The 26,198-nt window shown below is 46.2% G+C and overlaps 1 protein-coding gene across 9 annotated transcripts in view; it reads right to left on the bottom strand.

Moving 5' to 3' along the window:
* Positions 1–26,198, bottom strand: part of Itpr1 (inositol 1,4,5-trisphosphate receptor type 1) — a 331,083-nt gene that overhangs the window by 16,839 nt on the left and 288,046 nt on the right. For all 9 annotated transcript variants that reach the window (XM_052174461.1, XM_052174469.1, XM_052174462.1 and 6 more), the window contains 6 exons: positions 22,319–22,483; positions 17,089–17,284; positions 15,423–15,515; positions 14,183–14,322; positions 13,559–13,724; positions 9,695–9,855 (listed from right to left, as the gene is read on the bottom strand). In XM_052174461.1, the coding sequence (XP_052030421.1) occupies positions 9,695–9,855; positions 13,559–13,724; positions 14,183–14,322; positions 15,423–15,515; positions 17,089–17,284; positions 22,319–22,483 (921 nt within the window). The remainder of the gene's footprint in view (positions 1–9,694; positions 9,856–13,558; positions 13,725–14,182; positions 14,323–15,422; positions 15,516–17,088; positions 17,285–22,318; positions 22,484–26,198) is intronic.

Below are 26,198 nucleotides of genomic sequence, written 5' to 3'. Positions count from 1 at the left end.
AACACAGTCCATTTCAGGGTATTTTACAGGCTGAGTTTTATACCTCTCTATCAACTTTGTATATGTATTTGTATATATGGTTGTATACTGTGGTAGCAATATGATACTACCAAGTGGTTATATCAGACAAGGTTGGTATTTAGAACTATCAGGAGTGAATGTATGAGTTAGGGCAAAGGGGTTACAGATAGAGCCTGGATGGGCAGCAGCCCAGTGGAGTATGTGATGGATGAAAAAATGGGAGACTGGCTCGGTATACATATTTTTTCTTTTAGCTTATTAGATCCATCTTGTTGGGTGATGTGTATGAAAAGGTTTATTGTAGGCATATAAGCATGTGCTCTCTTGGGTGGTGAACACATTCTCCATGGCTCTATCCAGCCTTTGCTGGTAATAACCCTGACCCTCTGCAGCCTGGAAGACCAGTCAGGGGGCCCCACTCCCTGTGCTCCCCTTCAGCATCTCAGATCCTTTAGGGCAGATGATGCCTCTGCTCCATCATCTTTCTGTCGGCAATTCTGTAACATACGGACTGGGGAGAATCCAGAGTATGCTAGAGACACATGTATGCTTCCCAATACCAGAAAGGTGTCCATGAAATGCACAGGAAGGACACCAGAGGACAGAACTTGTTATGAAGTTAGGTAGGGAAACGTAAGCTCAGCAAATGTTTTGTGCAGCTGCCACCGACAGGAACCAAGCTCGAGCACAGCGGGTGGGGTAAGAGCCTGGCTGGCCGGCTGGCTGGGAGGTGCACTGAATGGTGCTGACACACAGTTTCCAGCCACGGAGAAGGCCGCGCCAAATCCCTCTCCACTTCTCTTTCACCCTGATATTCTTGAACTTGGACATGGTGTCAGCTAACTCCAGGAGGTCTTCTGGGAATTGTATTTAGAGGGCAGCACAGGCTGTCTCTTCACTTATGGAAGCTAAGGGCTTTACACCACTGCATATGGCCTCCTGGGACAGGCACAAAGTTGTTGCTATGGCACTGAGGAGACCGAAACACTAATATCGCTGCCCCAGGAATTTATCAAGACACTCCCTTCCTCCTAGCGGTCTCCCTTGATTTCCAGAATCAAAGTCCAAACCCCTCTCCCGTATGCTTGAGTGCGATACTGCATTGCAGCGGGATGTCAATGCCACATTTCCAATGCCAGGACAAAGTTTTACCTGACAAAACTCAGGTAAGACAGGTCAGGGTGGAGCCGGCTGCATGCTTTGCCAGGCTGTCCCTCAGTTATGTCCCCCATATGGCAGCCAGCAGGGGCTCCAACATAAAAGGCTCCCCTCCTGGAGTCTCCCCCTGATGGCTGTGACACTGGATATGCATTTCCCTATGCTGGGCAGCCGTTTCTCTTCTGACATCCAGAGCCGTGATTTATCTAGCTGTTATCCATGAAGAGTCTCCATGCCAGTCCTTGGACTACCCTTGGCAGGGCACTGTCCCCACACTGGAGGGGGCCGGTCTGTAGACTCCAGAACACAGGCACGCCTTCAGGTCAAGCAAAGTGCAAGACTTGGGCCAGTTCTGCTTTAAGACAGGAGGGAGTGACGCCCAGGCAGAAGGCACTCACTTCCCATTCTGATCTCTTAACCTTGCTAACAGTTGCTTTCTGACTGTTTACTTCCTGTGTCTTCTTATCAACTACAGACAAACAGGCCTCAGCCAGCTCTCCTCTGGCTCCCCAGTTTTCTCGCGGTGTTCCCTCAGAGACCTTTTGTACTGCATATTTGGTTAACACAATTTACTGGCTTGGAACGTTCCTTGAACAGACCTTTTTTTTGGGGGGGGGGGGAAGATTCTCACCTAGCTTCTGATACAGACTGCATTAGGCTTTTAAGGAAAACCTTTTCCAAGAATGCAAAGGAGGGGCCCCTCCCCTGCTGGGCAAGAGCTCTCTATTACCTGAGAGAGGATTAACAGAAAAGAGTGCACAGCAGTGAGAAAGAGCGTGGGGCTTACGGGATGTCAGAGCAGACATTCTCCTGTCTAATTGTCACCGGGTGAAGCTCAGGGCCTGAGTCACCTGGGTGTGGAAGCTGGTCGGCCTGGTGGTTCGGATGGCTCCTCTACCCTCCTGCCCTTAGACTCCTCTCTCTCCCACCAGAGCTGGCCTCCAAGGACTATGCTTTGGTGTCTCGAGTGTTTATGGTAGTAGAGATACTTATCATATATTTCAGATAAATTCTTCACCAGGGCTGTATACTCCCTGCCCCACCTTCTGTCATATGGACACGCTAGCACTTGAGGTGGTCACCTGGGAGTCATGCTGGCTACCCACAGCTTTGAGCATTAAAGCTAGAGGCCTGCTGATTTATGCATTAGCCAGCCAGCATTACCTAGGAGATCCTCTTTCAGGCTCTCCTCCGTACCCCATGGGGCCTCTTCTGCCTTTTTAAAAAAGTGACTAATTCCATACACTAGGGAGATGAGGCAGCCAGATGATACAGGCTGCAGGCTCCCAACCCAGAGGGCTGGGTGCAGGTGCCTGGGCAACTCCCACCCCCTTGCAAGGGTATCTGGCTGTGCCCGGCCACTTGAGGCTGAACTGTGTGGCCCAGCAGCTTTGGTCCAGCTGTGTGACCCTGCAGAGACGACTTTACCCATCTGGGTTCCCATTGGTGATCTGTTTATATCCTGCTGGGTATAGGATGAGCAAGGGGCTGAGTAGAGAGTGCATCTCAGACAGGGTGATTAATGATAACCTAGGACAGGCAACGGTTTTCCAACCAGCCCGGCTTTGGCCAGCATTCCCCAGCCATTCAGGTCCCCTGGGGAAAAACCTTCTCTTCAGCTACTTCTGGGTCCTGGATGACCACGATGTTAGACTTATGACACCAGGACAAGAGACTGAGGTGCATATTTTACATATCAAAGCAGACCTGGCCTCAGGGTTCTCCCAGTATCCACCCCTTAGTCCTTATTGGCACACCCAGCCAGCAGCCTTGAATTTTCCAGCCCAGAGGCTGAGCTGCCCTTCCCCTAGAAGCTCTTCCTATATAATCCAGATATTTTGTCCTCTGTCTGTCTGTCTCTATGTCTCTGTCTTTGGGGCCAGTGAACTCACCCGAGAGTAGCTTCCTAATAATCCTGCCTATATATAATCGAATCTGGTTTGAACTGGCTCATTTCATCAGCAGAGAAATAACCTATCTATCACATGCTATCACAGAGGAGAGGGAATAGCCCAGGATATTCTATCCAGTCACCTTACTTTCTGGGGGAAAAAATTAAGATTATGAGGTGGAATTTCAAGATATGTAAGTGAATCTATGTTTAGTTAGGAAAACAAAACAAATCCATTCATTCATTTTTTTTTAAAAAGCACCTTTCCTTTATTTTATCTATCTATCTATCTATCTATCTATCTATCTATCTATCTATCTATCTATCTATCTATCTATCTATCTATTTGGTGCTTCAAACATTCAAGAGTCCAGGCTTTTCCCTTGAATACAGCAGAAAAAAAAAGGGTTACAGCATTTTTCTGGGAATCATATAATTTGTATCCTACCTCTAATGCCCCTACTTAGGTAGTATTTACATCCTCCTGGGCAGATAATTCATAGTGGATTCCTATCCAACAGTATCACCTTAACCATAGACAAGCATAAATCCTCAGTTCAGTGGGCACAGAACAAAGCCACTGGTGTAGAAATTATATAAAAGAGCGTGTATATGACTGTGGAAAAGCATGTGGAGATCCGGATTAACAAAATTCCTTAGGCTACCACTATGACTGGAGTTCCTATGTGAAAAGGCAACCCAATTCACTCATTCATTCATTCATTCATTCATTTCCATTACACTGCCAGGGGCTATGTGAGGTCCCTGTAGTCATAGCTTGCCTGTGACAAAGGCAACATCATTTCTATATATTAAGCTGCATATGTATTATAGGGGTGCAGGGAATGGAAGAAAGCAAGTTTCTCCAGACCTTTGAGACACGGCACCACTAACCATTGGGGCTGTACCCAACAGGTCAGGTCTACTAGTGAACCAGAGTAACCCCAGAACGTTAAGACCATTCTCTGAATCAACAGAAACCCCACTGATACTGGAGGAAGGGGACGATACTGTTTTTTTGTTTTTTTGTTTGTTTGTTTTTGTTTTTTTACATAAGATGTTATTAAAATCAAGATGGCAATCAAGATGGTGATGATCAGCTGGCAGCCAACGTCCCTCCCGCAGGGATGAGACTACAAGGACACTCTGCTCCGGGTGGCTCTCCTGTTTGCTGGCAGCTGGGCTTAGGCTTGGCCACCAGCTGCTGCCCCCCACACCTTCCTGCCTTGCTCCTGGCTTATCTGTCTAGCCCTAAATGGGTGTGTAAGGCAGCGTGAACCTGAGTTTGTATACCAGATGGTCAATGTCCATGAATGTTACATGCCCATGAAGGGGCAGAGCTGGCACTTAGACCAGGATCTTCTGTCCCCACACCCAGTCCCTGGGTAGGAATGGGCTCTGTGGGAAAAGCAAGTAATGAAACAAGACAGAGATGGCCACTAGGAGAGAGATGAGGATGCGGGTCATGTCATGCTTCAGTGAAATTTAACTTGGGGTGAATGGCTGGGAATTTCTCAACTACAACATAGTTTCCTTCTTTTCCCCCTAGGGATATCAAGACGTGCGCAACTGTCCTCCATAGAGAGGAAGAATCTAGTGACCTTGACTGCGGACCATTTCTTGACTGAACTAGGAAAGGTGATACGGCTAACCTAGTGCGAGCCTGTCTTGTGGGGCTTGCTTGTTTCAGGTAAAGGTCTCCTGTAGCTGAGGCTGGCCTCAGAGTCCTGCAGGCTTGTCTCCACATCCCGAGTGCTTGCATTACAGGTATGAGCCACCACATACCTGGCTCTCATGTTTTTATATGAGTTGGCCATTACCAAAAAAGGAAGTATGCCTTTGGGAGGTGAGCCTGAGGCCTCTGTTTGAAAGGTGCTGTCCTTGAGGTACTAGAAAGCTCTTTTACTTTATTTTTTCTTTTCCTCCCTCCCTCCCTCCCTCCCTCCCTCTCCCCCCCTCTCTCTCTTTCTTTCTTTCTTTGTTTTTTTTCAAGACAGGGTTTCTCTGTATATTCCTGGCTGTCCTGGAACTCACTCTGGAGACCAGGCTGTCCTCGAACTCAGAAATCTGCCTGCTTCTGCTTCCTAGAGTGCTGGGATTACATGCATGAGCCACCACCGCCGGCTCTCTTTTACTTTCTGAGTGGACACCTGAGGCTTTCCACTTGGTCTCCTGCATGGCCTTTAGCAGATGTTACTGAACAGACCCAGATGCTCTGGGATCTTAACTGACAGATTAAGGAGAGAGGTGGAAGGTTTAAACATCCTCTTCCGCCAGGCAAATGCTGTCCTTCCTCAGGACCACATACCAAAGAGCCTTGTTCAAAGATGCTCTCAAAGACATGACGTGTCTAGGAGGGGTGGGCACTGCTGGACTTTAGCTTCCATCCCCTTTCTGTCCTTCACCTGCAGTAAGAGCAGTCTCCAAGGCTTGTCTTGCCACACAGCCTGGTTTCCTGCCCAGAATCAGTGAGTAGGAGAGGGTTGGGAGGTCTCTTCCTGACAGTAGCAGCTTCCCCATGGCATGAGCTCATGGGGTTACAACATAGGCATGTGACGTCAGCCTTGCAGCCGAGGACCCAGGAGCCTGACAGCCCAGAGGGGTGAGGCTGAGTACGCTTAGGTCCTGCCCTGCCACGGCTCCGTCTCCATGTCAGAGCTTCAGGTGGCACCACGTTGAATCGCCACTGAAGACAACACAGGCAAGCGGCCCTGCCTTTTAGCCAGTGGCTCTAATACTCCTCTGTGCCTCTTTTCTAGCGCAAAACATCTCGCTCTCTAGCAGTGCTGACATTCAGAGTTAGGAACCCTTTGATGCCCTAGATTTTCCTGCTTTCTGACAAGACATATTATCCAATCAAACATGGTACAGACAGGAAGCAGAATGAATGCCCAGGTTCTCAGAGCAGTGAATGCAGAGGACTCTGATCAGGCTGTGTGGCAGGCACGGGTTCACACTGCTCTTAATCCCAGTCAAGTGACTGCTCACAAGACTTCAGTGAGTCTCCATGACTGAGACAGAAGCTCCAAAGGGCACCAGACTTTTCTGTGAGCATAATGTAAGGTGATTAACAGAGCTTCACAATCAGCCCTGGAAAGATTTAAAGATAAGACACAGCCAGACACTTTCGAGAGGAGAAAAGTCCAGGTCACCACACATACGTATGGCTTGGTTTGTGGCTGACACAACATGGGCTTATAACCAGTGTCAGCCCCGGGAGGAACAGGATCAGAGAACTGATGTTTATTAGAGTGTCTTCCCCGTAGGAACTGGCTCTGACTCTCTCTGCTTACCCACCCCATACAGGAGTCTGCTCACATCCGACCAGGTCTCACCAGCACCCTGCCAGCTGTCTCCCATCAAAGTGCTTCAGAAACGATTTCTGAAGCCCCCTAACACCTTCTAAAGCTGAGTGTGCTCAGGCACTGACCCCAGCCTTACTTTTATCTGCCTCTGTCCTGTTACAGTATTCATGAAGCGTCACCAAAGACTCCCGTGGTAAAGGCTTGGCCCTCAACTGCAATATCAAATCACTGAGAGGTGACTGTACGATGAGTGTTGCCTTAATCAACGGATTAATCCAAAGATCAGTTAGTAGTTTTGATGACATTATTTGAAGGTTATAGAAACTTTCAGAAGTAAGGCCAGCTTGGAGGAAGTAGGTCACTGGGAATTTTACTGTATGTTTTGTCTGTTTTTCTTTTCCCTCTCCTCACCCCGCTTCTTTGTCTCTCTCTGTGTTGCCCCAATATGTGTGCTTCTATACTCGGGCCTGTATACATGGAGCCTGGCCCAGAATCTGCCTTTAAAGGATGATATCTCTTTCTGGTCTCTGGCCTCCAAGAAGTGAGTGATTGCTCTCCATACCCTTCTCCCATGGTGCTGTGCTTCACCAAAACTCAGACACAAGACAACCGCGAACCAGGGACCAAAGTGTCTAAAATTGAGCCAAAAATAACCCTTTCCTCCTTCTTCGGTTGTTTGTGTCAGGCATTTGTTACAGTAAGAGATGAAGGAACCACACAACCCTTGCTCTTGCTGGCCTGTCCTTTGCTTGCTGCCCCCCCCCCCAGGCTTCTCTCCCCTCCCCTCTGCTCTCACAGGACACTTGCTCTTGCTGGCCTGTCCTTTTCTTTCCTGCTCCTCGCTGGCTCCTCCCCCTTACGCTTCCTCCAGATCCTTTCCAGAAGCGTGTTCTGCTCTTCTTTTCCCTTTAGTTACAGTGACCAAAGAGAATGCTAGCTATGGAAGAGCCTCAGACGAGGCAAGAGGTCCGGACAGAAAGGATTGGCAGTAGTTTTCCCGAGCAGTCACATAACCAGTCGTGATGCTGGTCTCTGTGTGTGCACGTGTGTGTGTGTGACTCACCCATGTGTGTGTGCACAGGCCAGAGGTTGACATCAAGCACCTTGTATTGCTCTCCACCCTTCAAAATTAGTGTTTTCTTCCTTTCTATGTGTATGAATGTTTTGCCTGCATGTCCGTATGAGCACGCGACTCGTGCCTGTAGAGGCCAGAAGTGGACATTAAATCCCCTGGTACTGGAGTCACAGGTAACGGTAATATATCCTACTTTAAAATGTTCATTTACTTATGATGTTTATTGATTTTAACTGTTATGTTTATTTTGTAAACATAAGTAATAAGTACTATCTGTAAATGAGCTATTTACCTATTACATTTATTTTATTACTTCTTATACATTTGTTATATCTAATTAGTGATCTCGTGTGTACACATGGCATATGAATCAGTTTTCTTTCCATCATGTTGGTCTGAGGAATTAACCTCATGTCATCAGGCTTGGCGGCACGTGACTTTCCCCACTCAGCCATCTTGCCAGCAGTCTACATTCCCGATGACCTACTTCCTCCAACTAGGCCCTACTTCTGGAAGCCTCGCTTGGTTACCTAGACTGGCTGGCTAGTGAGCTTCGGGGATCTGCCTGTGTGGACTTACAGACTTGTGACACTAGTTTTGGCTTTTCCACAGGCACTGGGGATCTGAACCTGGGCTCAGGAACTCAGACAAGCAAGCATTCTGCCCACTGAGCCTTGCCCCGGCCCTTGGATGGTAAACTGATTAAATCAATATATTTTGCTTCTTCTGTTAGATTCTTACTACTCAAAGGGTGATTCACAAACTTGTATGGTTGGCACCCCAGGGAGCCTGGTGGGAGTGGTTAAATCCTGGGAGGGTGGAGTCAGGATTACACTTATACCCCCGAAGAGTTCTAAGTGCATTCACATTTGGGAAACATGTAACCTGTGGTAGTTAATACTGACGGTCACCTTGACAGGCTCTAAGATCACTTAGGAGACATAACTCGGGGAGGGAGGGTCTAGGCTAGGTTTGTTGAGGTGGGAATACCCATCCTAAATGTGGGTGGCACTGTTCCGTGGGCTGGGGTCCTAGACTGAAGACAAATGAGACAGCAGCAGAGAAGTAGCATTCATTCCTGTGGGCGGTGTGACCACCAGATGCCTCTCAGTCCTGCCTTCACGCCTCCCTGCAGCTGCCTCTTGTGGTCACAGCCATGATCCGAGTAACTAAGACAAACCCCAAGGATGCCAAGATACATAGGGTAGTTCCCCCCTCAGGAAGCCTTGTAGCTTGTAGGACTTGGGGGTGCAGGAAGTATTACCACATGACTGTGGCACTGCACGCAGTACTGTTCAGAGCCTGCCCACTGCTAGCGTGGGCGCTGCTGCTTACTGGGACAGACCTGATAGGAACATGTTTATACTCCCGAAAGTTTCTCACACATACAAACCACAGCAGAGCTTGGTCAGGGAAACTCATCCGTGTCAGTCCATCAGTCAGTCGGAGTGCTCTGGGCCTTGGCAACTGGGAGGAGGACATCAAATCGCCTGGAGCCTTTCCAAGAACCAATGGCCCTCTCCTGGGTGGGTGCCTCACAATGGGTCCCCTGCTGTGACAGTCCACACCTCTTTGCTTTTCTACCCCCTCCTCCATATTCTAACAGATTTGGAAAGCACATGTCACAAAGGACAGCTGTCCTTAAAGGCCGGGGACTCTCACAGCGCATGTCTTGTGACTCCTCAAAGCCTATGAGAGAAGAGTAATTTCAAAAACCTACAGCAGCTACCTCTCTGCCGTGCGGGGACACAGAAATACGTACACTTCCCATCAGTAGGAAGATGAATCTGGAGCTTAGACTCCCTCATGTTCCCTTCCACACAATCAGCAGAGCCCCTCCCAGAAGGTTGAGGCCAAATAACCAAGTCACGCTGAAAACTGCATGTACTGGTCATCAGGTGAGTAAAGGGCCAATCTTAGTCAAACTGGAGACAAACAACGCGGAATACCAAGAAGAGGCAGACTGAGACAGATCCGAAGCTGGGAGGTGGTTAGAGGTAAGATGAGGCAGTTGTTAGACAGCCCTGGGTCCACATTCCCCAAGTCTCAGGGTCTCCTCCTTGAGCACAGCCGATGGAGCTGGCTCTGGTTGAACCACAGGGAGCACAGGTGCCCAGAGCACCAAGGACTCGGTTAATAGGTTTTTGGTATGTGGCTCCTCTATAGGAGCCAGAATCATACTTTGAACCAGGAAGAAAGACGAGGCTGCCACGGCTGCCCGGCGTCAGGCACCTTCTCACTCACCCTGATCATCTCTGCCACGTAACTCTCGGGCCCGGTGTACTCTGTGGAGTCCTTCACTTTCACCAGCACGATGAAGCAGAGATAGTGCCACATGTTGTGTTCTTCCTTGATGTGCTCTTCAAAGGTGACGGTCTTATTGTCGAACTTGTCCCTTTCCAAGCCTAAATGAGAGACAGAACATCCCAGATCCCCACTGAGCCGCCATGGACCAGCAAAGTCAATAGAGCTCGTTGTCTTGATTTGTCTGCAGGAGGAGTTGGCGCCTTTTGGCCTCAAAACCCACTTTCATCATGGTAGGAGGACACAGACAAGTCTGGCTCACCAGGGTTTATTTTATGTTTATGTTTTGAAAGAGGGTCTCATGTAGCCCAGGTTGGCCTTAAACTCACTATGTAGCCAGGGGGTAACTTTGAACTCATGGTACTTCTGCTTCAAACTCTCAAGTGCTGGATTTACAGATAGGCAATACTATGTGCAGATCCTAGGGTCTGCAAACCCTGTGGCTTCCTCCTGAAGGCCAGGCGCTTTGGCTGTCTCATGGGCAGCCTGCCTTCCAGCTTTGAGGGGAAGAACATGAGGCTAGGCTCACACTGGAGGAGATCAGTGAATTTAAGCTCCGTTGTCCCAGGTAAATGACGAAAAGAACTTTAAGACCATTTCAGATGTTGGTCGGTAACTATATTTTGTAGTGGCCTGGGCTAGCCATTACGAAATTAGAGTTGAGTAAAGAAATGTATTTCAGACCATTAGTAGGATTTGGATCCCTCACATTAAAAGGAGGGAGCAAATATACAGAGTACGGAGAATGACATAGTCACTCTAGTGCTGAAGTAGAATCAGAGGTCGCCATCTTTTTGTTAGCTATATGAAGCTAGAGGCACAGATAGATGTAGGTGTGTGTGGATCTGTTTCCATGTCTTTCTATACACGCGCAAAGGCATGCACAGACACCAGCCCACAGATCCACAGCTTAAGCCTGGAACAGTGGCCATCAACAGGAACGAACACTTAGACGTTGGCTATTAAAGGCCTACTTCATTGTGAACAACTGAAGAGATGGCTGATGGTATGGCTAGGTCAGAGAAGGCAAAAATTTGAGACTGGAAATTCTTAAGCTGCCAGAAAAATATAGAATACAAAAAAAAAAAAAAAAAAAAAGACATGACAGAACACACAAGCCAACCTGAAGGGTTCTCATTGGCCAAACCCAGGGGAAAATGAGCATCAAAATAGAGCCGGATACAATGGCCCATCACCATAGTTGGGAGGGTGAGGCAGGAGGACCACAAGTTCAAGGCCAACCTAAGCTACCTCAAAGTTAAGGTAGGATGCTATTCAAAACTTAATGAACTGAATAAATAAATACGGAAAAGAGTCATCAAGGGATAGTAAGGCTGGGGCTGAAAGTCCAAAGTGAGGAATACTGAGGTTACTTACAATGTTCCCAAGCATCCTGCCATACAGCGACTTTATTGGGAGAAACATTCCAAATATGTTCTGATCCAAGAGATCAAAGTGAGTATACTATATACATTAAGCTCTGGCTTAATGTGTTCCTGGTGTGGCATACTGAGAAGGTGAGAAAATGTGTCGTCAATGTTCATATAAAAGATGCACAAGCTCAGCTCTACTACAAGGGAGCTTCAGAGAAACTGAATCAAAGGACTCCCTTTCTTCAGAAATGTCTGTGGAGGGGCTGGAGAGATGGCTCAGTGGTTAAGAACACCAGCTGTTTCTCCAGAAGTAGTTGAGTAGAATTCCCAGCAAGCACATGGTGGCTCACAACCATCTATAATGGGATCTGATGCCCTCTCTGGTGTACAGACAAACATGTGGATAGAGCACTCATATACACAAATAAACAAATCTTTAAAAAATGCCTGTGGAGTTAAATGGAGTTGAATGCGGGATGTCACATGGCCTGGGACTTTCTAAGGGTGCTAGCAGAACAAAGGGTCAGGTTTTTAAACTAGATAGACAGATAGCTTTGTCTTTTATTTCCCAGTAACTATACTGCAATCTCGTAAGAGAATGTTCTTTGCCAACAGCAAATACAGACTGAAATGCTGAAGATCAAAAGGCATCATGTCGGCCACTGACCCCGAATCTCTTCAGAAAAACTATGTGTGTGGGTGTGCATGTGCGTGTGTGTATATAAGTAAAGGAAAGGAAAGCCAGTATTAAAATTAAAATTTAGGGAATCTTAGAGGAGCCGGGAGAAACTCTTTGTACTAGTTTTATGACTTTTCTGTTACTAAAATTATAGCAAAATAAAAAGCTTAAAAACTAGGTCTTTAAGAGGCTAAAAATTAAAGAATTTAGATGTTTAAAAGAAAGCGTTCCCCTTTTTAGTATCCACATCGGGAAGGAATTCATAAATTTAGTAACCATATTCTGAATAATCTTGATGTGATTACTCAGCTTCCAGATTTCCACACGATTAGTTTGCATTTACATATATTTTCCTATAGTTATACTTTTAGTGACGTTTTTGGTACCCCCACAAAACTATTTTTATTTTGTTTCTTTGAGACAGGGTCTCATATAGCAAAGGCTGGCCTCAAACCCATAATCCTCCCGGCCCAGCCTCTTCCAGAGTGCTGGAATTACAGGTGTGAGAACTTGTTTCCTGCAGCAGTTCCTATTTAGTCTGTAGTGTACCGGGGTTGGGGTTGGGGGTTGGGGGTGGGTATGTCAGGAGCTTATCCAAGTCCTCACTACTAACTCTCATAGTGATATGGAGAAGTGCACAGGGACACCACCCACGTTACAGATGGGGAAGATGGCTGGGTGAATGTCAACAACTGAGCACAGGTGCATGGCCAGTCAGCAGCTGAGGCTGGTCCAGCAGCAGGGGCTGATGCACCAAGCCCAAGTTTGTAACTTTTACCTGGTTGTAAGAGACATTTTTCTTTCTTTTAAAAAATAAAATAAAATAATAAATAAATACAATTATTTATTTATTTCTTGAGCTAGGGTCTCACTATGTACCCTAGGCTGTCCTGGAACTGGCTATGTAGTCCAAGCTGGCCTCAAAGTCATAGAGATCTATCTGCCTCTGGCTCCTGAGTGCTACTAGGATTAAAATACAAATATACCATCTGTCTGCCCCCTCAAACTCATGCATACGCACATAAGTACAATCTGTTGAGTCCATTAGTGTTGCTTGCATGTTTGTGTATGTGAGGTCAGGGGCCTATGGAGGCCAGCGGTCTGAGTTCCAGGGTGACGTGAGCCTGTGATGTGGGCGCTGGGAGCTGAAGTTGGGTTAAGTGTAAGAGCAGTGCATGTGCTAAACCTCCCTGCCACCTCTCCAGCCCTCCTCTTTCTCTTTTCTGTGCGACAGGGGTTTACTAGGTAGCCCTAGTCAAGCTGGCACTGACCTCCCAGCAATCATCCTGCCTTGGCTTCCCAAGTGTTATTACAGATGGGTGCCGCCGTTCCCAGCTCTAAGGGAATTTCTCCATTGTTGCCAGATCCTGCCAGTGAAGACATTCTCAGGCTATAGCTCTCCTTCCTAGGTGACTTAGGACTGGACCAGGGGATTTTCAGGATGACCAGACACAGGAAGACGAGAGATACGTTTGTCTTACATGTGTGGCCACATTTCTACTCTTCAGAACTTAATTCCCGAAAGGCAAACGAATAACAAACTGCACAGAGTTTACAGGCTTTCCAGATACTTTCCAGCAGAAAAAGAGGCCAAATAGAAGTCTGCTATTTGCCAAGAGAGGGCAGGGGTGGGACAGAACAACGTGAATGTCCCAGCCCAGAGTCTGTTATGTACCCACTCCGTTGCCGCGTGTCCATGTGCTCAGACATGCTGGCCAGTGGCCTGCTTGCCCGCGTGGGACAGACACTCACCACAGATGAAGCACGTGGTTTTTAAGATCTCCTCCTTCTTCTGCTTCTCACTCCTCAGGTCAGCAAAGGTGTCGATGATGACCCCAAAAATCAGGTTCAGGACGATGATGATGACCATGAAGAAGAAGAGGAGGTCATAGATCACCCTTGCAGCAAACAGAGGCTCCTGGAAATGAGAGATAGTGCACTCAGGCAGGGCCTTCACTGCCCTTTGCCCTTCAGAGGTCAGAGCCCAGCTCCAGCTGGACAGCTGTCCACTTGGGCAGGAGTTACACTGAGCACCAAACTCTAAAACTCCCAACTAAGTCTCCTTTTACTTTCCCGGGTCTATACTGTGAATTCTTCAAGTGCTGGGGGAAACACAGCCAGGAAGATTCTGTCAGTATGTTGGGTTGTCCAGACCTAATATTAAACAAACCTCTGTCTAAGGAGTTGTCCTGGGGCCTCAACATGCCTTAGTGGGCTCTTGTGGGGAGGTGCTCTGACTGGCTTCTGCACAATGGCTTGTCACACTCCCAGCTCTTGTTCCACACTCACAGTTTACACTCAGCATCACCACAGAGCGCCCCTGTTGCCTGCCCCCACAAACCTCTGTCCCCCCTCTTTCCCTTGGGATCCGTTTACCTCTTTGGATGGCTTCCTGAGCACGTCTCCTACTCCACCCCCACTCCGCAGCCCGTGACTCAGAACGGTGACAATGCACATGAGCAGTGTCTCACACGTGTGTTCCTTATCCTGTTCTGTTTCTTCTGCAGGGAGCAGCTCTGTGAACAGGGCAAGTAATAACACGGTTAAGACAGGAGGGGGGAAAGAGACACTGTGATTCCCCAGTGATGCTTCCCAAATGCCATCTCTCTAGCTGGCAGCCCATGAAATAACATTCAGAAATTAGGACTCAGATATGTGCTGTTGGGAGTCGAACGGGGCTGTTCCCACGTCTAAACCCTGCAAACTTCTCAACCTATGTCAGTACTGTCTTTCTTCTATGGAGCTTCAAATATCTCCTATTGCTTGACTGTGTTACACTCTAGTCCTACCTGCAAACAGAATAGTCTTTGGCCTAAGCTGAGAACAAGGCATCTTGCTTCTCAGGTGATATTTCTGCCAGGTACCCAACTGGGCATGCTCAGAGGACCGAAGCATGGCTGGACCCTAACAGGTCTTTGGCTTCACATTAGAGGCTGCTTATCCCACTTTGCAGCCTGTTTTGCTACTTTTTCACTGGGTTGCTAAAGCCCAGATCCCTCTCTCTTATCCTTTTGTTTGGATGTATTTCTTCTGTGGCTCTCCACTGAGGTGCTCTCCACATCGTTCAGGTGCTGTAGCTTCTGAGGTTCTTTAATGTTTCACCAGCTTAGCCTGACACAGATTCACGGAGACCTGTTCTTTTCTGGAATCACCTCTCGCTACTCTCCTTGCACATGCCTGTTATCTCTCTGAAGGACTTTGACCACTGAGCCTTTAGAATGCCTTCCTCCCCGTCCTTTGCCTGAGAGTCCTCCATTTTGGTTGCGGCACCTTTACTACAATACTCTGCAGGCTGCCTATCTTCTAAATGGCACCCTTCCTGAAGCAGCATTCGGTAATGTGATCTCTCACTTACCCCACCACCCCATCCTTCCATGCTGTCTCACTGTTCACAGTGGGCACTCAGATATTGGCTGCCTCAAGCCAGCAGCGGTTTCATCACGTGCGGCTTCCTTTTCTGTTCATGCCCCTCCCTCCCAGATAACTTTTCCCTCTCCTTGCTAGCTTCACTCCTAAGCAGTATTTCTTCTTTAATCTGCTTCCAAAACCCCCTGCCTCACATACGTCACTGAAGATGTCTGATAGTCACTTGGGGATGGTGGCTATGTGGTCCTACCTTCTTTGGGTGTAGGAGAGGTGCAGTTCTCTCCTGTCTCTACCCTGCACACATCGGAGTACAGGAAATCGTTGGCCAAACTCTCGCCAGTTTCTGGGGTAGAGAAGGAGTTTTGTGATGAACAATCTGGCAGCATACGGTTAAAATGTTTGAAGTCCCCAGTTCACGGCTGATTAAACAACCCTTAACATAAATAACACCCTCCAATACTGCATAGTAATTCAAAGCACAGATGCAATTTACACTTTTATTTGGTGAGCTGGATGGGAAAAAAGCCAGAAATGTCAAGTTCTATAGGCTTACTAACAGTATCACACTTAAATAGCACTTCTCTGACTTTAAAGACAAACAGCTCAAACTCCAAGAGAAATACTACTGGGTGTACAGATTCCATCAGGATCATGTCTGTGCATGAAGCGACTTGGGCATGAATGGAATCCGAAGGCCCAGGCTGGCTCAGTTTAGAACCCAGAGGTAGGTGCCACTGAGTGCCACTTGGTGTCAACTGAAGACTGAATGATGTTTTACATAAAGATGCATAGTTGCCAGAGAAGGCAGCCAAGCTTGGCGTGTCATTGACGGTCTAGTGTGTCCCCAGGATTCAGGGAGTCTGACTATCTTTAACCAGGTGCTTTTCACTAAGTACTGACAGCTATTCTGAGAAAGAATGCTTTGGCATCATCTTAAAATGTCGAAAACAGTTGGTCATTGTTTATCATTTGCCAATAGGAAATCACTTCCAGTTTTGTTATATACAAAAGCTCACTGTAAAATTCATACATTTTTTTTAAAAATAAGGACAGCCACTGCAAACAGTGTGTGTGTGTATGTGTGTGTGTTTGTCTTTCTACATTAAATATACAGATAGTCAAGTGTAATATATATGTGAATATCTGAGTACTGTGGTGGTAGAGACAGGAAGAGGAGGAGCTCAGAGTCTTCTTTGGCTACATGGTGAGTTTCAGCCTGAGCTATATGATGCCCTGCCTCACAAAACTCCAAATACAAAACAATATAGTTATGTAAATATTTTAATTTAAAGTATGATCTTACTATTGCTATTCTGTATTTTCTCATGTTATCAGTGTTTGCCCATAAAGGGTTATAAGGATGCACCCTATGTGTGGGGTACCCCACCCCACAGATGTGGGCCACAGTCCAGTGCAGTGCCCTGTTATATTTGGATGGCTCCCAACTTCACATTGCAATGAACATTTCCCTAGACATGTCTGCTTTTACACAAACTCAGCAGGTTTCCCCTATAAGTCACCAGAAGTAGGTTCACTAAGTCAAGGGGATGCTTTTTTCACTTTACATGTCAAAATGCTTTGTGAAAAAGTTGTGCTGGTTGAAAACATGGCATTAGTAAGTTAGTCTTTTTCTGAGTATTTTTGAGACAGAACCTTGCTCTGTGTGGCCTAGGCTGGCCTCCACACCAGTCTCAGCCTCCTGAGAGGTGGGATCAGAGTGTGTGAGCACATGTGGTTTTAATGAATGAATTTAAGTGCATGGGTTAGTTACTGGCTCTCACAACACAGTACTCAGAATTACCCTTTTGAATAACACAAGAGTGACCTGTGGTATAGAGACATACTCGCCTGCTAAGGTCATGTCTTTACTCTAGTCTGGTTATAATCATGAACATTGAAAAAGATCCCAAACACACCTGGAACAGCTGTTTCATTGGGCAACCTATCCACTTCCAAGATAAAGTCATCCTTGAAGAACAGATAGCCCACAATTGAGAACAGGTAAACCAGGATCAGAGCCAGGACCGCTGTCAAGATGATGGACCGTCCATTGCGGGTGACACTTTTAATGACATTAAGCAAAGTCTCCTCTCTGTACACTAAATCAAAAAGCTTCAAAAAACAAGACAACAGAAGAGTTGTTAAAGGCTTTGGTTTATATCAGCATCATTTACTATCCTGGAAATTCAGAATCATTCTATAATTTTAACACGTAACATGTTGCCTGTCTTCACAGTGAGAACCAGTATGGTAAAAAGGAGGAAAAATAAACACAGAAGAGGGGGTGGCATCAGTACCAACTTCAAACCGCACACAAAGCAGGTTAGAGGTTCCAGAAATAGAAATAGGAGTTTCAGAGAGAAAGGCGGAAGAAAGTACTGAGGGTCTTGGAACCCATCCATTTAGCATCTAATTTCTGAGCTTCTCCAAAGGGCCAGGTACTCTGGCTTCTGTCTGCCTCCAGAAGGCCAGTATCTAGTGGTGAAGGCAGGCATGTTACAACCTAGTTGTAATCGTTCTCAAAGGGTTCTCATGACCCTTTATCAAACTTCTCTCTCCAATAATATTTACATTATGATTCACCAGAGTAGTAAAATTTCGGTTATGAAATAGCAACAAAAATGATTTTATGGCTGGAGAGATCACCACAACCTGCACTAAAGGGTCTCAGCATTAAAAAGGTTGAGAACCACTTAGCTAGTGCAAGCTGCAAGATCTCTGGACTGCTGAGGTCTCAGCTCAGTTACTGATAGCCAATGGGATCTTGGGCTTCGTTCTATTCCTAGCCCCCTAGCCTCAGTTTCCACATATGCAGACCCCAAGACAGAGAGTTAATATGAAGAATAATCATATATGTACAGTGTCTAGCAGCACACAGGCATACTTATATACTGTGCAAGTACAATAACTGGTAATCACCAACTTCCTGGTGAAGACACTGGCGCAAAGCCACAGAATACGGCTGACGGATGACCATAGTGGAGACATACCAGGAAGCCTTACCCCTTAACCTCCTCCCCTAGTATAGGAATGACCCCCGAAGGTCACACTGGGTTCATAGGTCGGGCCGGGCCTAACCCTTAACCAAGGGACATGCTCTCTGCAGGAAGTGAGCTTCATGACAAAGGCAGGATCCTTGAGGGTCCACGTGGGCATTGGAGGAAGACATGTAATAGATTTCCATGAAGTACAGGCAACCGTTTGGCCGGGGAGCAATGAGGGGAAAGCTTTGGGGTGACTCTTGGACTTAGAGATTTTGATTATTTTTTTTTTTTAAGATGGAGGTCTTTCTCTGTTGCCCACACTGGCAGCAAATTTTTAACCCTCCTGGCTTAGCTTCGGTGTATTAATCATCTAGTGTTACAGACACACGCTGCCAGACCTGCCTAAAGGCTAGTGTTCGTTTGTTTTAATTAATGTTGCCTCTGTCTCCATGTCTAGGCAGCTCCGAAAGGCTTGGTCTTCACTGTGGCTCTGGCTAACTGCGCACAGTGAAGATGGTCGTGGGGAAAGCAGGTGGGCTCTCCACTCCACTTCTGAATTACAGCAACCTGCTGACTGAGCCTCTGAGGACCTCCATCTCCTCGTCTGTAAAATGAGTGGACAGAGCTGATCTCTCAATGTCTTCCCGTTTAGAATTTTATATCTGAGGCCATTTTCTGGCCAATTAGCTTTTCTCCCCTGCCTAATGCCAATCTGTATCCTGGAACTAGTTTTTGAGAGGGTACTGGGCAAAGTAGGCTCCTTAAAAGGAAGCAAGGATGTGGCATTTAATCCACAAAAGAGTAAAAGGGCGTGTTGCTTTAATGTTGGTTAAATATTTTCTAGCAACTCAGTCTGAAGTACTAAGAGCATACCACACAGCGAACAAAGGGTACTTGTCTTCTGTGGGCAGGAGGCACAGAATCAACAGATCAAACCAGGAAAGACTCTCTTATGGTTTTTAAAAAATAATTCCAAAATTTAAACAATAAAATACATTATATACATATACTAAGTAAAAAATACCTTGGCCCAGCACTCTGGGAGGCAGAGGCAGGCGGATTTCTGAGTTCGAGGCCAGCCTGGTCTACAGAGTGAGCTCCAGGACAGCCAGGGCTATACAGAGAAACCCTGTCTTAAAAAAAACCAAAATCCAAAAAAAAAAAAAAAAAAAAACCTTGGAAAGATAGAATACAAAGGAATAAGTCTAATAGTTCCATTCTATCATCTATAGACATCTATATTCCTTTTAAAACTGTAATGTATAGATGTTATTAATAAATACTGTAATACTGACTTAGAGCCACTCCCAGACAACATTCAGTAACACTTCATGTCAAAATGACCTCCTGGTGTTATATAGAAACACATACACTTAACATAGCCAGTATCATGTTTGTGACTAGTCAAGATGTTTTCAATGGTCTTATCAGAATTGCTTCCGTGATGCATATCTCTGTATATGCTTGTATACACATTTGTCTACTTATGACTTTCTGACTAATTTCCAGAAACAGAAATCTGTAATCCCTGTTATAATAGAAAAGTACTGCCTCAATCATGCTGTATCAATTTATATATGCTACTACTAGCAATTTATATCCACTGTGTCCCCGTGGCCACCAGACCAGGAATTAGTGTGCTTTTTAACCTGTTCTGAAGCGGCAGGTTAAACTCCGAAAGCATGGGCGTTTTACTGAGCTGGCCTTGGTTTGGCACTCAGGGATGAACCTGTCTCCACATTCAGTGACCATCTGGAGCCCTCATTCTGTCAGCTGCTGTTTAGGAACTTTGTACATTTTCATCTCTGATGTTAATATTTTCTTAAGAATACAACTGGAATGCAGGCTTGAGGCCAGTCCAGCTGCTTCCTGGGGGCCGTGGCACTTTAGGCCAAGGGATTACTGTTCCTTCCTCCTAGACAGCTAAAGCCAAGGGAGCTCTGACCACCCAGGGGACTCTAGATTTCTCTGAAGGAAGTCTCTCTCTCTCTCTCTCTCTCTCTCTCTCTCTCTCTCTCTCTCTCACACACACACACACACACACACATACTCACTCACTCACTCACTCACTAAAAACTCAGGTTTGTTTTGAACATGGGGGCCTTGCTTTCTTTGTGGGATTATTGTGTTCTGAGTTCTCGTCAGACACATTCAGTACTTCTTTGGACAAGAAAAGGATCCCCCAGGCAAGCCGAGGCTCATAAAAACTCCTGGACGTCCACAGGTGTGGCTTTCACCCTGGTCTAGATTGATGGCACAGTGTTTCCATGACAGACGAGGCTTCTGAAAGCCCAGGTGTGAACTGCAGCCTGGGATGCTGCTTTCACAGAGGCAGGGGCCTGCCCAGGATTAGGAGGAATGAATGACATTTGGGTTTGGAAGATCAAGTGACTGTGTGATTCTGGGCGCAAGCTACTTAACTGCACCGTGCCTCACAGACCTCAGCTGTGACCTGAGGAGTCATCTCCCTCAAACGGAGAAGCTTGCAACCGCAAAGAGTTAGCTGCTACTGTCTTGTTGACGTCGAGGCCCTGAGGTAAGGAGTGTAGGCCTCACCTCACACTGTCCCCTGTATTTAGGAAGGGCCCTGGCTGGCTCCAAAAATGACTCAAAAAACAAAACAAAAACCAAAGAAACAGAGAATGAAAATGAAGAAGAAAAGATACACGCTCCACAGGAGGGAGAGCAGCAAGCAGAGCCTCGCTCCAGCAGGGGCAGAGGGCACAGGTCAAAGAGCATGAGCCCATCTCTTGGAGAGACAACCCTCCCCCCAGAGGCAGGGACAAAAGACACAATCCCTGACCTCTGCCACTCTCCCCAGGGAGGACAGGAGTGTGCTGGACCGGTGGATGTACGCCTCCTGGACTCTCATGCTAGACCTCTGTCCAGGGACGTTCATGCACGATACAGAAAGGGTCTAGAATAGACACGGGGCTCTAAAGAGTTCTGATGCGGAATGACCAAATAGGCCACGTAATGGCACTCCCAAGGACATCCTTCCACCCCTTTGCCTAAAAGTTCAAAGTGCAGCCAGCCAGATTCTGAAACTAGAGAAAATAATTCATTCTGCTTAGCCCGCCAACATCTACCACTAATGGAATGAGCTAATCCTGGTGAATTCTTTGTGTGTGTGTGTGTGTGTGTGCGTGTGTGTGTGTGTGTGTGTGTGTGTGTGTGTCAGCAAGACTAAAGGATGACAAAGATACAACAAGGGAACTGTCGTGTGGCTATGCTTGTTTAAGATGCTGTCATGAACACTTACATATGATCCTTACAGTATTCCTGTAAGGAAAACATCCTTTCCAACTTGTAAATAAGGAAACTGAGGCACAGACAAAAGCAAGCACCTTAGAAACCATAGATAGCTTTTCCTTAAAGGACTTTCCACAATCCCCTGTCCTTAAAGGACTTTCTAAATCCTGGTTATTCCTTTCCTTCCTTTCTTCCCCTTCCCTTTCCCTCCCCCTCTCTTATTTTGAGGCCCTGGGTATTTTTTGATCTTCATATTTTTATATTTCTTATGATTTCAGGATAAACATTTAAGCTTCTTGCCATGTTATGTAGTTGCACTGAAATTTCTTATCTCCAACATTATAGATCTAGGTTTCTTTTGACTTTGGCACAGAAAGTCATTATTTGGTTGGTAACTTAATCTGCTCCCGAGAAAGAACAGAACCAGCTCACCAAGGCCTTAGCAACTTGGCTCCATGGGAACAAAGTCACTTTTACCTAGCAAGCTCCCTGCCCTGGGTCTTGAGGCTTTGCAAGTTGCTCCTACTTTGATCCTTACATGTTTGCCTTGAGAAATAGATACCAGAGGACTGTAGATGATAGTGCCAAATACATCCCTCTTGGCAAGTGCTTCCCAAGTGAGAGAAATGGACACTTCCATATATAGGAAACATCTGAACCACAGAGACATCTCTTCCATGAGTGGAAACTACAGATGTCCCCCGCCACAGGACACAATGGGATCATGTACTGCCAGATTCCCACGAGCTTCCATTTCCTATGTCATGTTCCTCTCAGATCCTCCCAAGACCAGATGCAGTTGGAGCTTGATATGATAGGACCAGGCACAGTAGCCGATTAGAAGGTGGGGTCTGTGATAAGAGGTGACACAGTTCTCCACATGAGAAACAGGTGAACCACTGGTACTCACCAGCAAACTATAGAAGAACTCATGTACGAAGAGGCCCATGGCACAGATCAGTAGATACAGCAAATGATAGAGGAACTCAACATCCAGAACCATGGCTCGGTAGCCTCTGGTGAAGGTCCCACAGTTGCCCACAAAGCTCATCAGGAAGATGATTTTATTGCAGACCTGAGAACAGATGGTGGTGGGAAGAGTCAGATGGCGGAGGCCATGCTCAACTGTGCATGAGAACCTGAGAGGAGCCTTAGCACCAAGTGCCCGCCAAGCTCTCTCAGAACTGTCCTGTGACTGCAAGTCATTCCATTACTTTGCTTTTCAGGCATAATACAAATTACACGGTAGTCAGATAATTTCATGTGCACCAGCAATCAAGCAGCACTTGTGTACGGCAAAAACAAAATTAATACCTACTGAAATGGTGGTTTTTCGAAATGAACCATTTCTAACATTCTTATATGAGTCAGTCAAATACAGAAGTCACCGCTCTCTGTGAACTCTGTGAACAGCACGGTTAAAGCTCTTTATCTAAGCTGGCTCCATTCCAGACCCTACAGAGGTAGAGCTGAGTGAGAAGTGGACACTTCTCAACTTTCTTTGCTGCTGCATTCACAAGTAAGATGAACTTTTTCTTAAGAGACAAAAGTCAGGTTTGCCAGGATGAGCTCTTTGTCCTGTACTTCTTTCTGACCTTCCCATGGGCATCCACCCCTTTCCAGGAACCAGTTCCTGAGGTCTGGAAGCAGCTTCATCTGGCCAATCACAACATTATATTCTTCTGGATATAATGATTGTTCAAGGATTGTCAGGTGACCAAATGAGCCAAAAAAACCCTAAAACAATCCCCAAACAAACAAACAAACAAACAAAAAAACAAACCCAGGAGGCATCTTCTTAGGATTATGGCAAAAGACAGTTTTTTCTACTTATCTTGAACCTGAAGGAATGAGTTTAGGGCTACTGTCCTCTTCTTACCACACCATGGGTCATAAAATCACAAAAGTTCAGTAGACACAGAACCAAACTAGGAGACATAAGACTGGGCCCTGATGCCACTGCCTGGGCCCCCATTTTCAGCTATACCTGAAGCCAGGCTCTTGCTTTCTATGACAAAATGAACCAATGCCACTCTGCTTCATCTAGCACGGGATTCCTGACACCTACTATAGAAGGGGCCCTGACTTACCCACTGGATAATACAGTATGTGAACTGTGCCTGGAAATCCATCCCTATTAACAGGCTGACAGAAAAGCTGGAGAGAAGCCTCTGAGTGCACTTGGGAAAACCGTCTCTGCTACTCTAGTTCCCTTGGCATCAGGCACACAGACATCCTGCCAGCTAATCTGTAGGCCAGTGTAAGCGAGCTCCTTGACAATCAGATAAGGGAGGACACCAGCACGGACAGAGAGCCTTTCTCAAGCACGCTTACATACAATAGGCCAGGTTTCCCCTGGGTTCTGACCCTGAGCATGGCTGACTCTGGATGGAGCTTTAGAGAGGGGTTTGAAGAAATGAGAGATGATAATCATAGTCCAGTTGACTTCACAGAACCTGCTACACACCCAGGTTTGTAAAATCCGAACAGGCCAACAGTCCGCTTCAGCCTACTCGCTCTCCTCTTTAACTTTCACTGCTTCTCCAGCAAGTATCTCCTGTTCACGGACTCGGTCCGTCGCCCCTACTCCACACTAACTCTGCTCTATCAGCGTTTAGTCTAGCTTCCTGCTCTGTCTCTAAGGGAGTCTGTCAGTATACACCGCATCTTATGCTCCGGGCACATCCATCCAGCTTCCTCTGCCCTCCACAGCTAATGTATTGCATAAATGGTAATTGTATAACTTAAGTCTTCCTTGAAAATGGTCTGTGTTAAAGATGTGTTGTCTGTGGAACAATCAAAGGACAGAACAAAAGGAAATAGTCACACTCCCTGAGGGACTACTATCTTTTCTTTCCATCTGTCCTGCCGTCATCTCATCATCCTGCAGTCCCTTTTAAACAACTCACAGCATGTGACACTCATGCACCAGCTCTAGAACTCTCTCTCTGCCATTGTGCCCATGGTTCTATAATGTCAGAGTTAACAGTAAGGGCATGTGTCTTTGTCACCTCACATATAAGTGAACAAGGTGAATGCATTGTTGCATCATTTTGTTTTATATAGTGACCATAATCTTGCCCTAGCCACCCATGATTGGAAACTTAGAGTTAAATTTGTATTTTTTATGATAGGAAGATGGCTCAATTGTTAAAGTGCTTCCTGTATAAGCCTGAGTTTGATCCCCAGAACCCATGTAAAAAAAAATCCTTGTGCAACGGTGTGTGTTTGTTATCTCAGTACTGGGGAGACCGTGACAGGGAAGTCCTTGGTGCTTGCTGGCTGTCCAGCCAGCCTAGCCAAATCAGCAAGCCTTAAGCCAGTGAAAGACCCTGTCTCAAATAAGAAGGTGGACAGCTCATGAGGAAGGACACTAAAGTTGACATTTGTCCTCCATACACATTGGTACAAACACATGTACACACATGAACTCCACCCCCCTAGACCCAGGTGGTTTGAGTGAAAATAGCCCCCACAGGTTGGTGTGTTTCCATACTTGACCCACAGTTGTTAGCCTACTTGGGAAAGATTAGGAAGTGTGACCTTGCTGGAAGAAGTGTGTCTCAAGGCGGTGGGCTGGGGATGGGGAGAGGATCTGAGGTTTCAAAAGATAAGAGCTATTCAGTTTGCTCTCCTCTGCCTTCTGCTTGGGGATCAAGGTGTGAACTCTCAGATGTTCCTGCTGCCAAGCTTTTGCTCCCTCATTAATCGACTTGAGTCCTCTGAAACCGAAAGCCTAATTAAATGATTTATAAATTTCCACTGGTTATGGCATTTTGTCACACCAACAACAGAAAAGCAACTAATACACAAAATAAATTTATCCTTTTCACTGCCCATCCAATCAAGACAATAAGACTCTTCTGCATGTCAAGGATATGGCTCTGCCTTTTTGCCTACCCCAGGGTGTTCTTTCCTTCACCACCGAGACACCTGTACCTTGTTTCTTATGTCTACACTACGACTCAGCCTTACCACACCTGATCAAAAGCACTAGCAGAGCCCCAAGGGCCTCCGTGCCTACAGTACCTCCTACCCCAGTCTACATAACATGGATGAATGAATTTTCTAGAGTGCCTTTGTAAAAAATCATCTTGGCTCAAAACATGGCCAACATTTCCTACTAAGATGAACAGAGTGCCCAGCATTATCCCTACTGACATATCTGTAAAACGATAGGCTAAAGCACCTGGGAAACAGCCATGTAGGTTCCCATCCTCAGAGATTCATAATTATTCTTTAGGTCTTTGAAAAGTATTGCAGATAAGATACTTTTAATTTGCTGAATTTACTTCCTATATGGATTTTGCCACTGATCCTCTATTTCAATTCCCCACCTAACATTTACCACCATGGAATGATGTTCACATGAAAATACATGTGAACTTGGAGGAAGATGTTCAATGGATTTATCCCAGAATTCAGTGTTCCAGGATTAGTCCCTGCCCCAAATACAGCTCTCTGGTCTGTTGCTCCACTTAGGCCTATGAACCCTAAAACAAGCAAACCACTTTCCTGAGTCTTGCACTTCCTGGCCTCACATTTTCTGTTCTGTAATGTACAGTTTCATAAGGTGTGGTGGCAGACACTTGTAATCTTATCACTCTGGAAGGCTGAGGCTCTGGAAGGCTTGAGGCTGAGCCATCAAGATCATGAATTTGAGGCCAGCATGGGCTACATAGTAAATGTAAGATCAGTTTCGGACAAAGAAACAGTTCAAGGCTAAGCTGGGATATACAGTAAGAATATTTCAAACCAAAACCCAAACCCAAATCAAATCAACAAAACAC

Source organism: Apodemus sylvaticus, chromosome 2 (assembly GCF_947179515.1).
Source record: "Apodemus sylvaticus chromosome 2, mApoSyl1.1, whole genome shotgun sequence".
In the NCBI taxonomy this organism is placed as follows: Eukaryota; Metazoa; Chordata; class Mammalia; order Rodentia; family Muridae; genus Apodemus; species Apodemus sylvaticus.
Note: the sequence above shows the minus strand (reverse complement) of the source record. Positions and strands in the feature narration are given on the sequence as shown.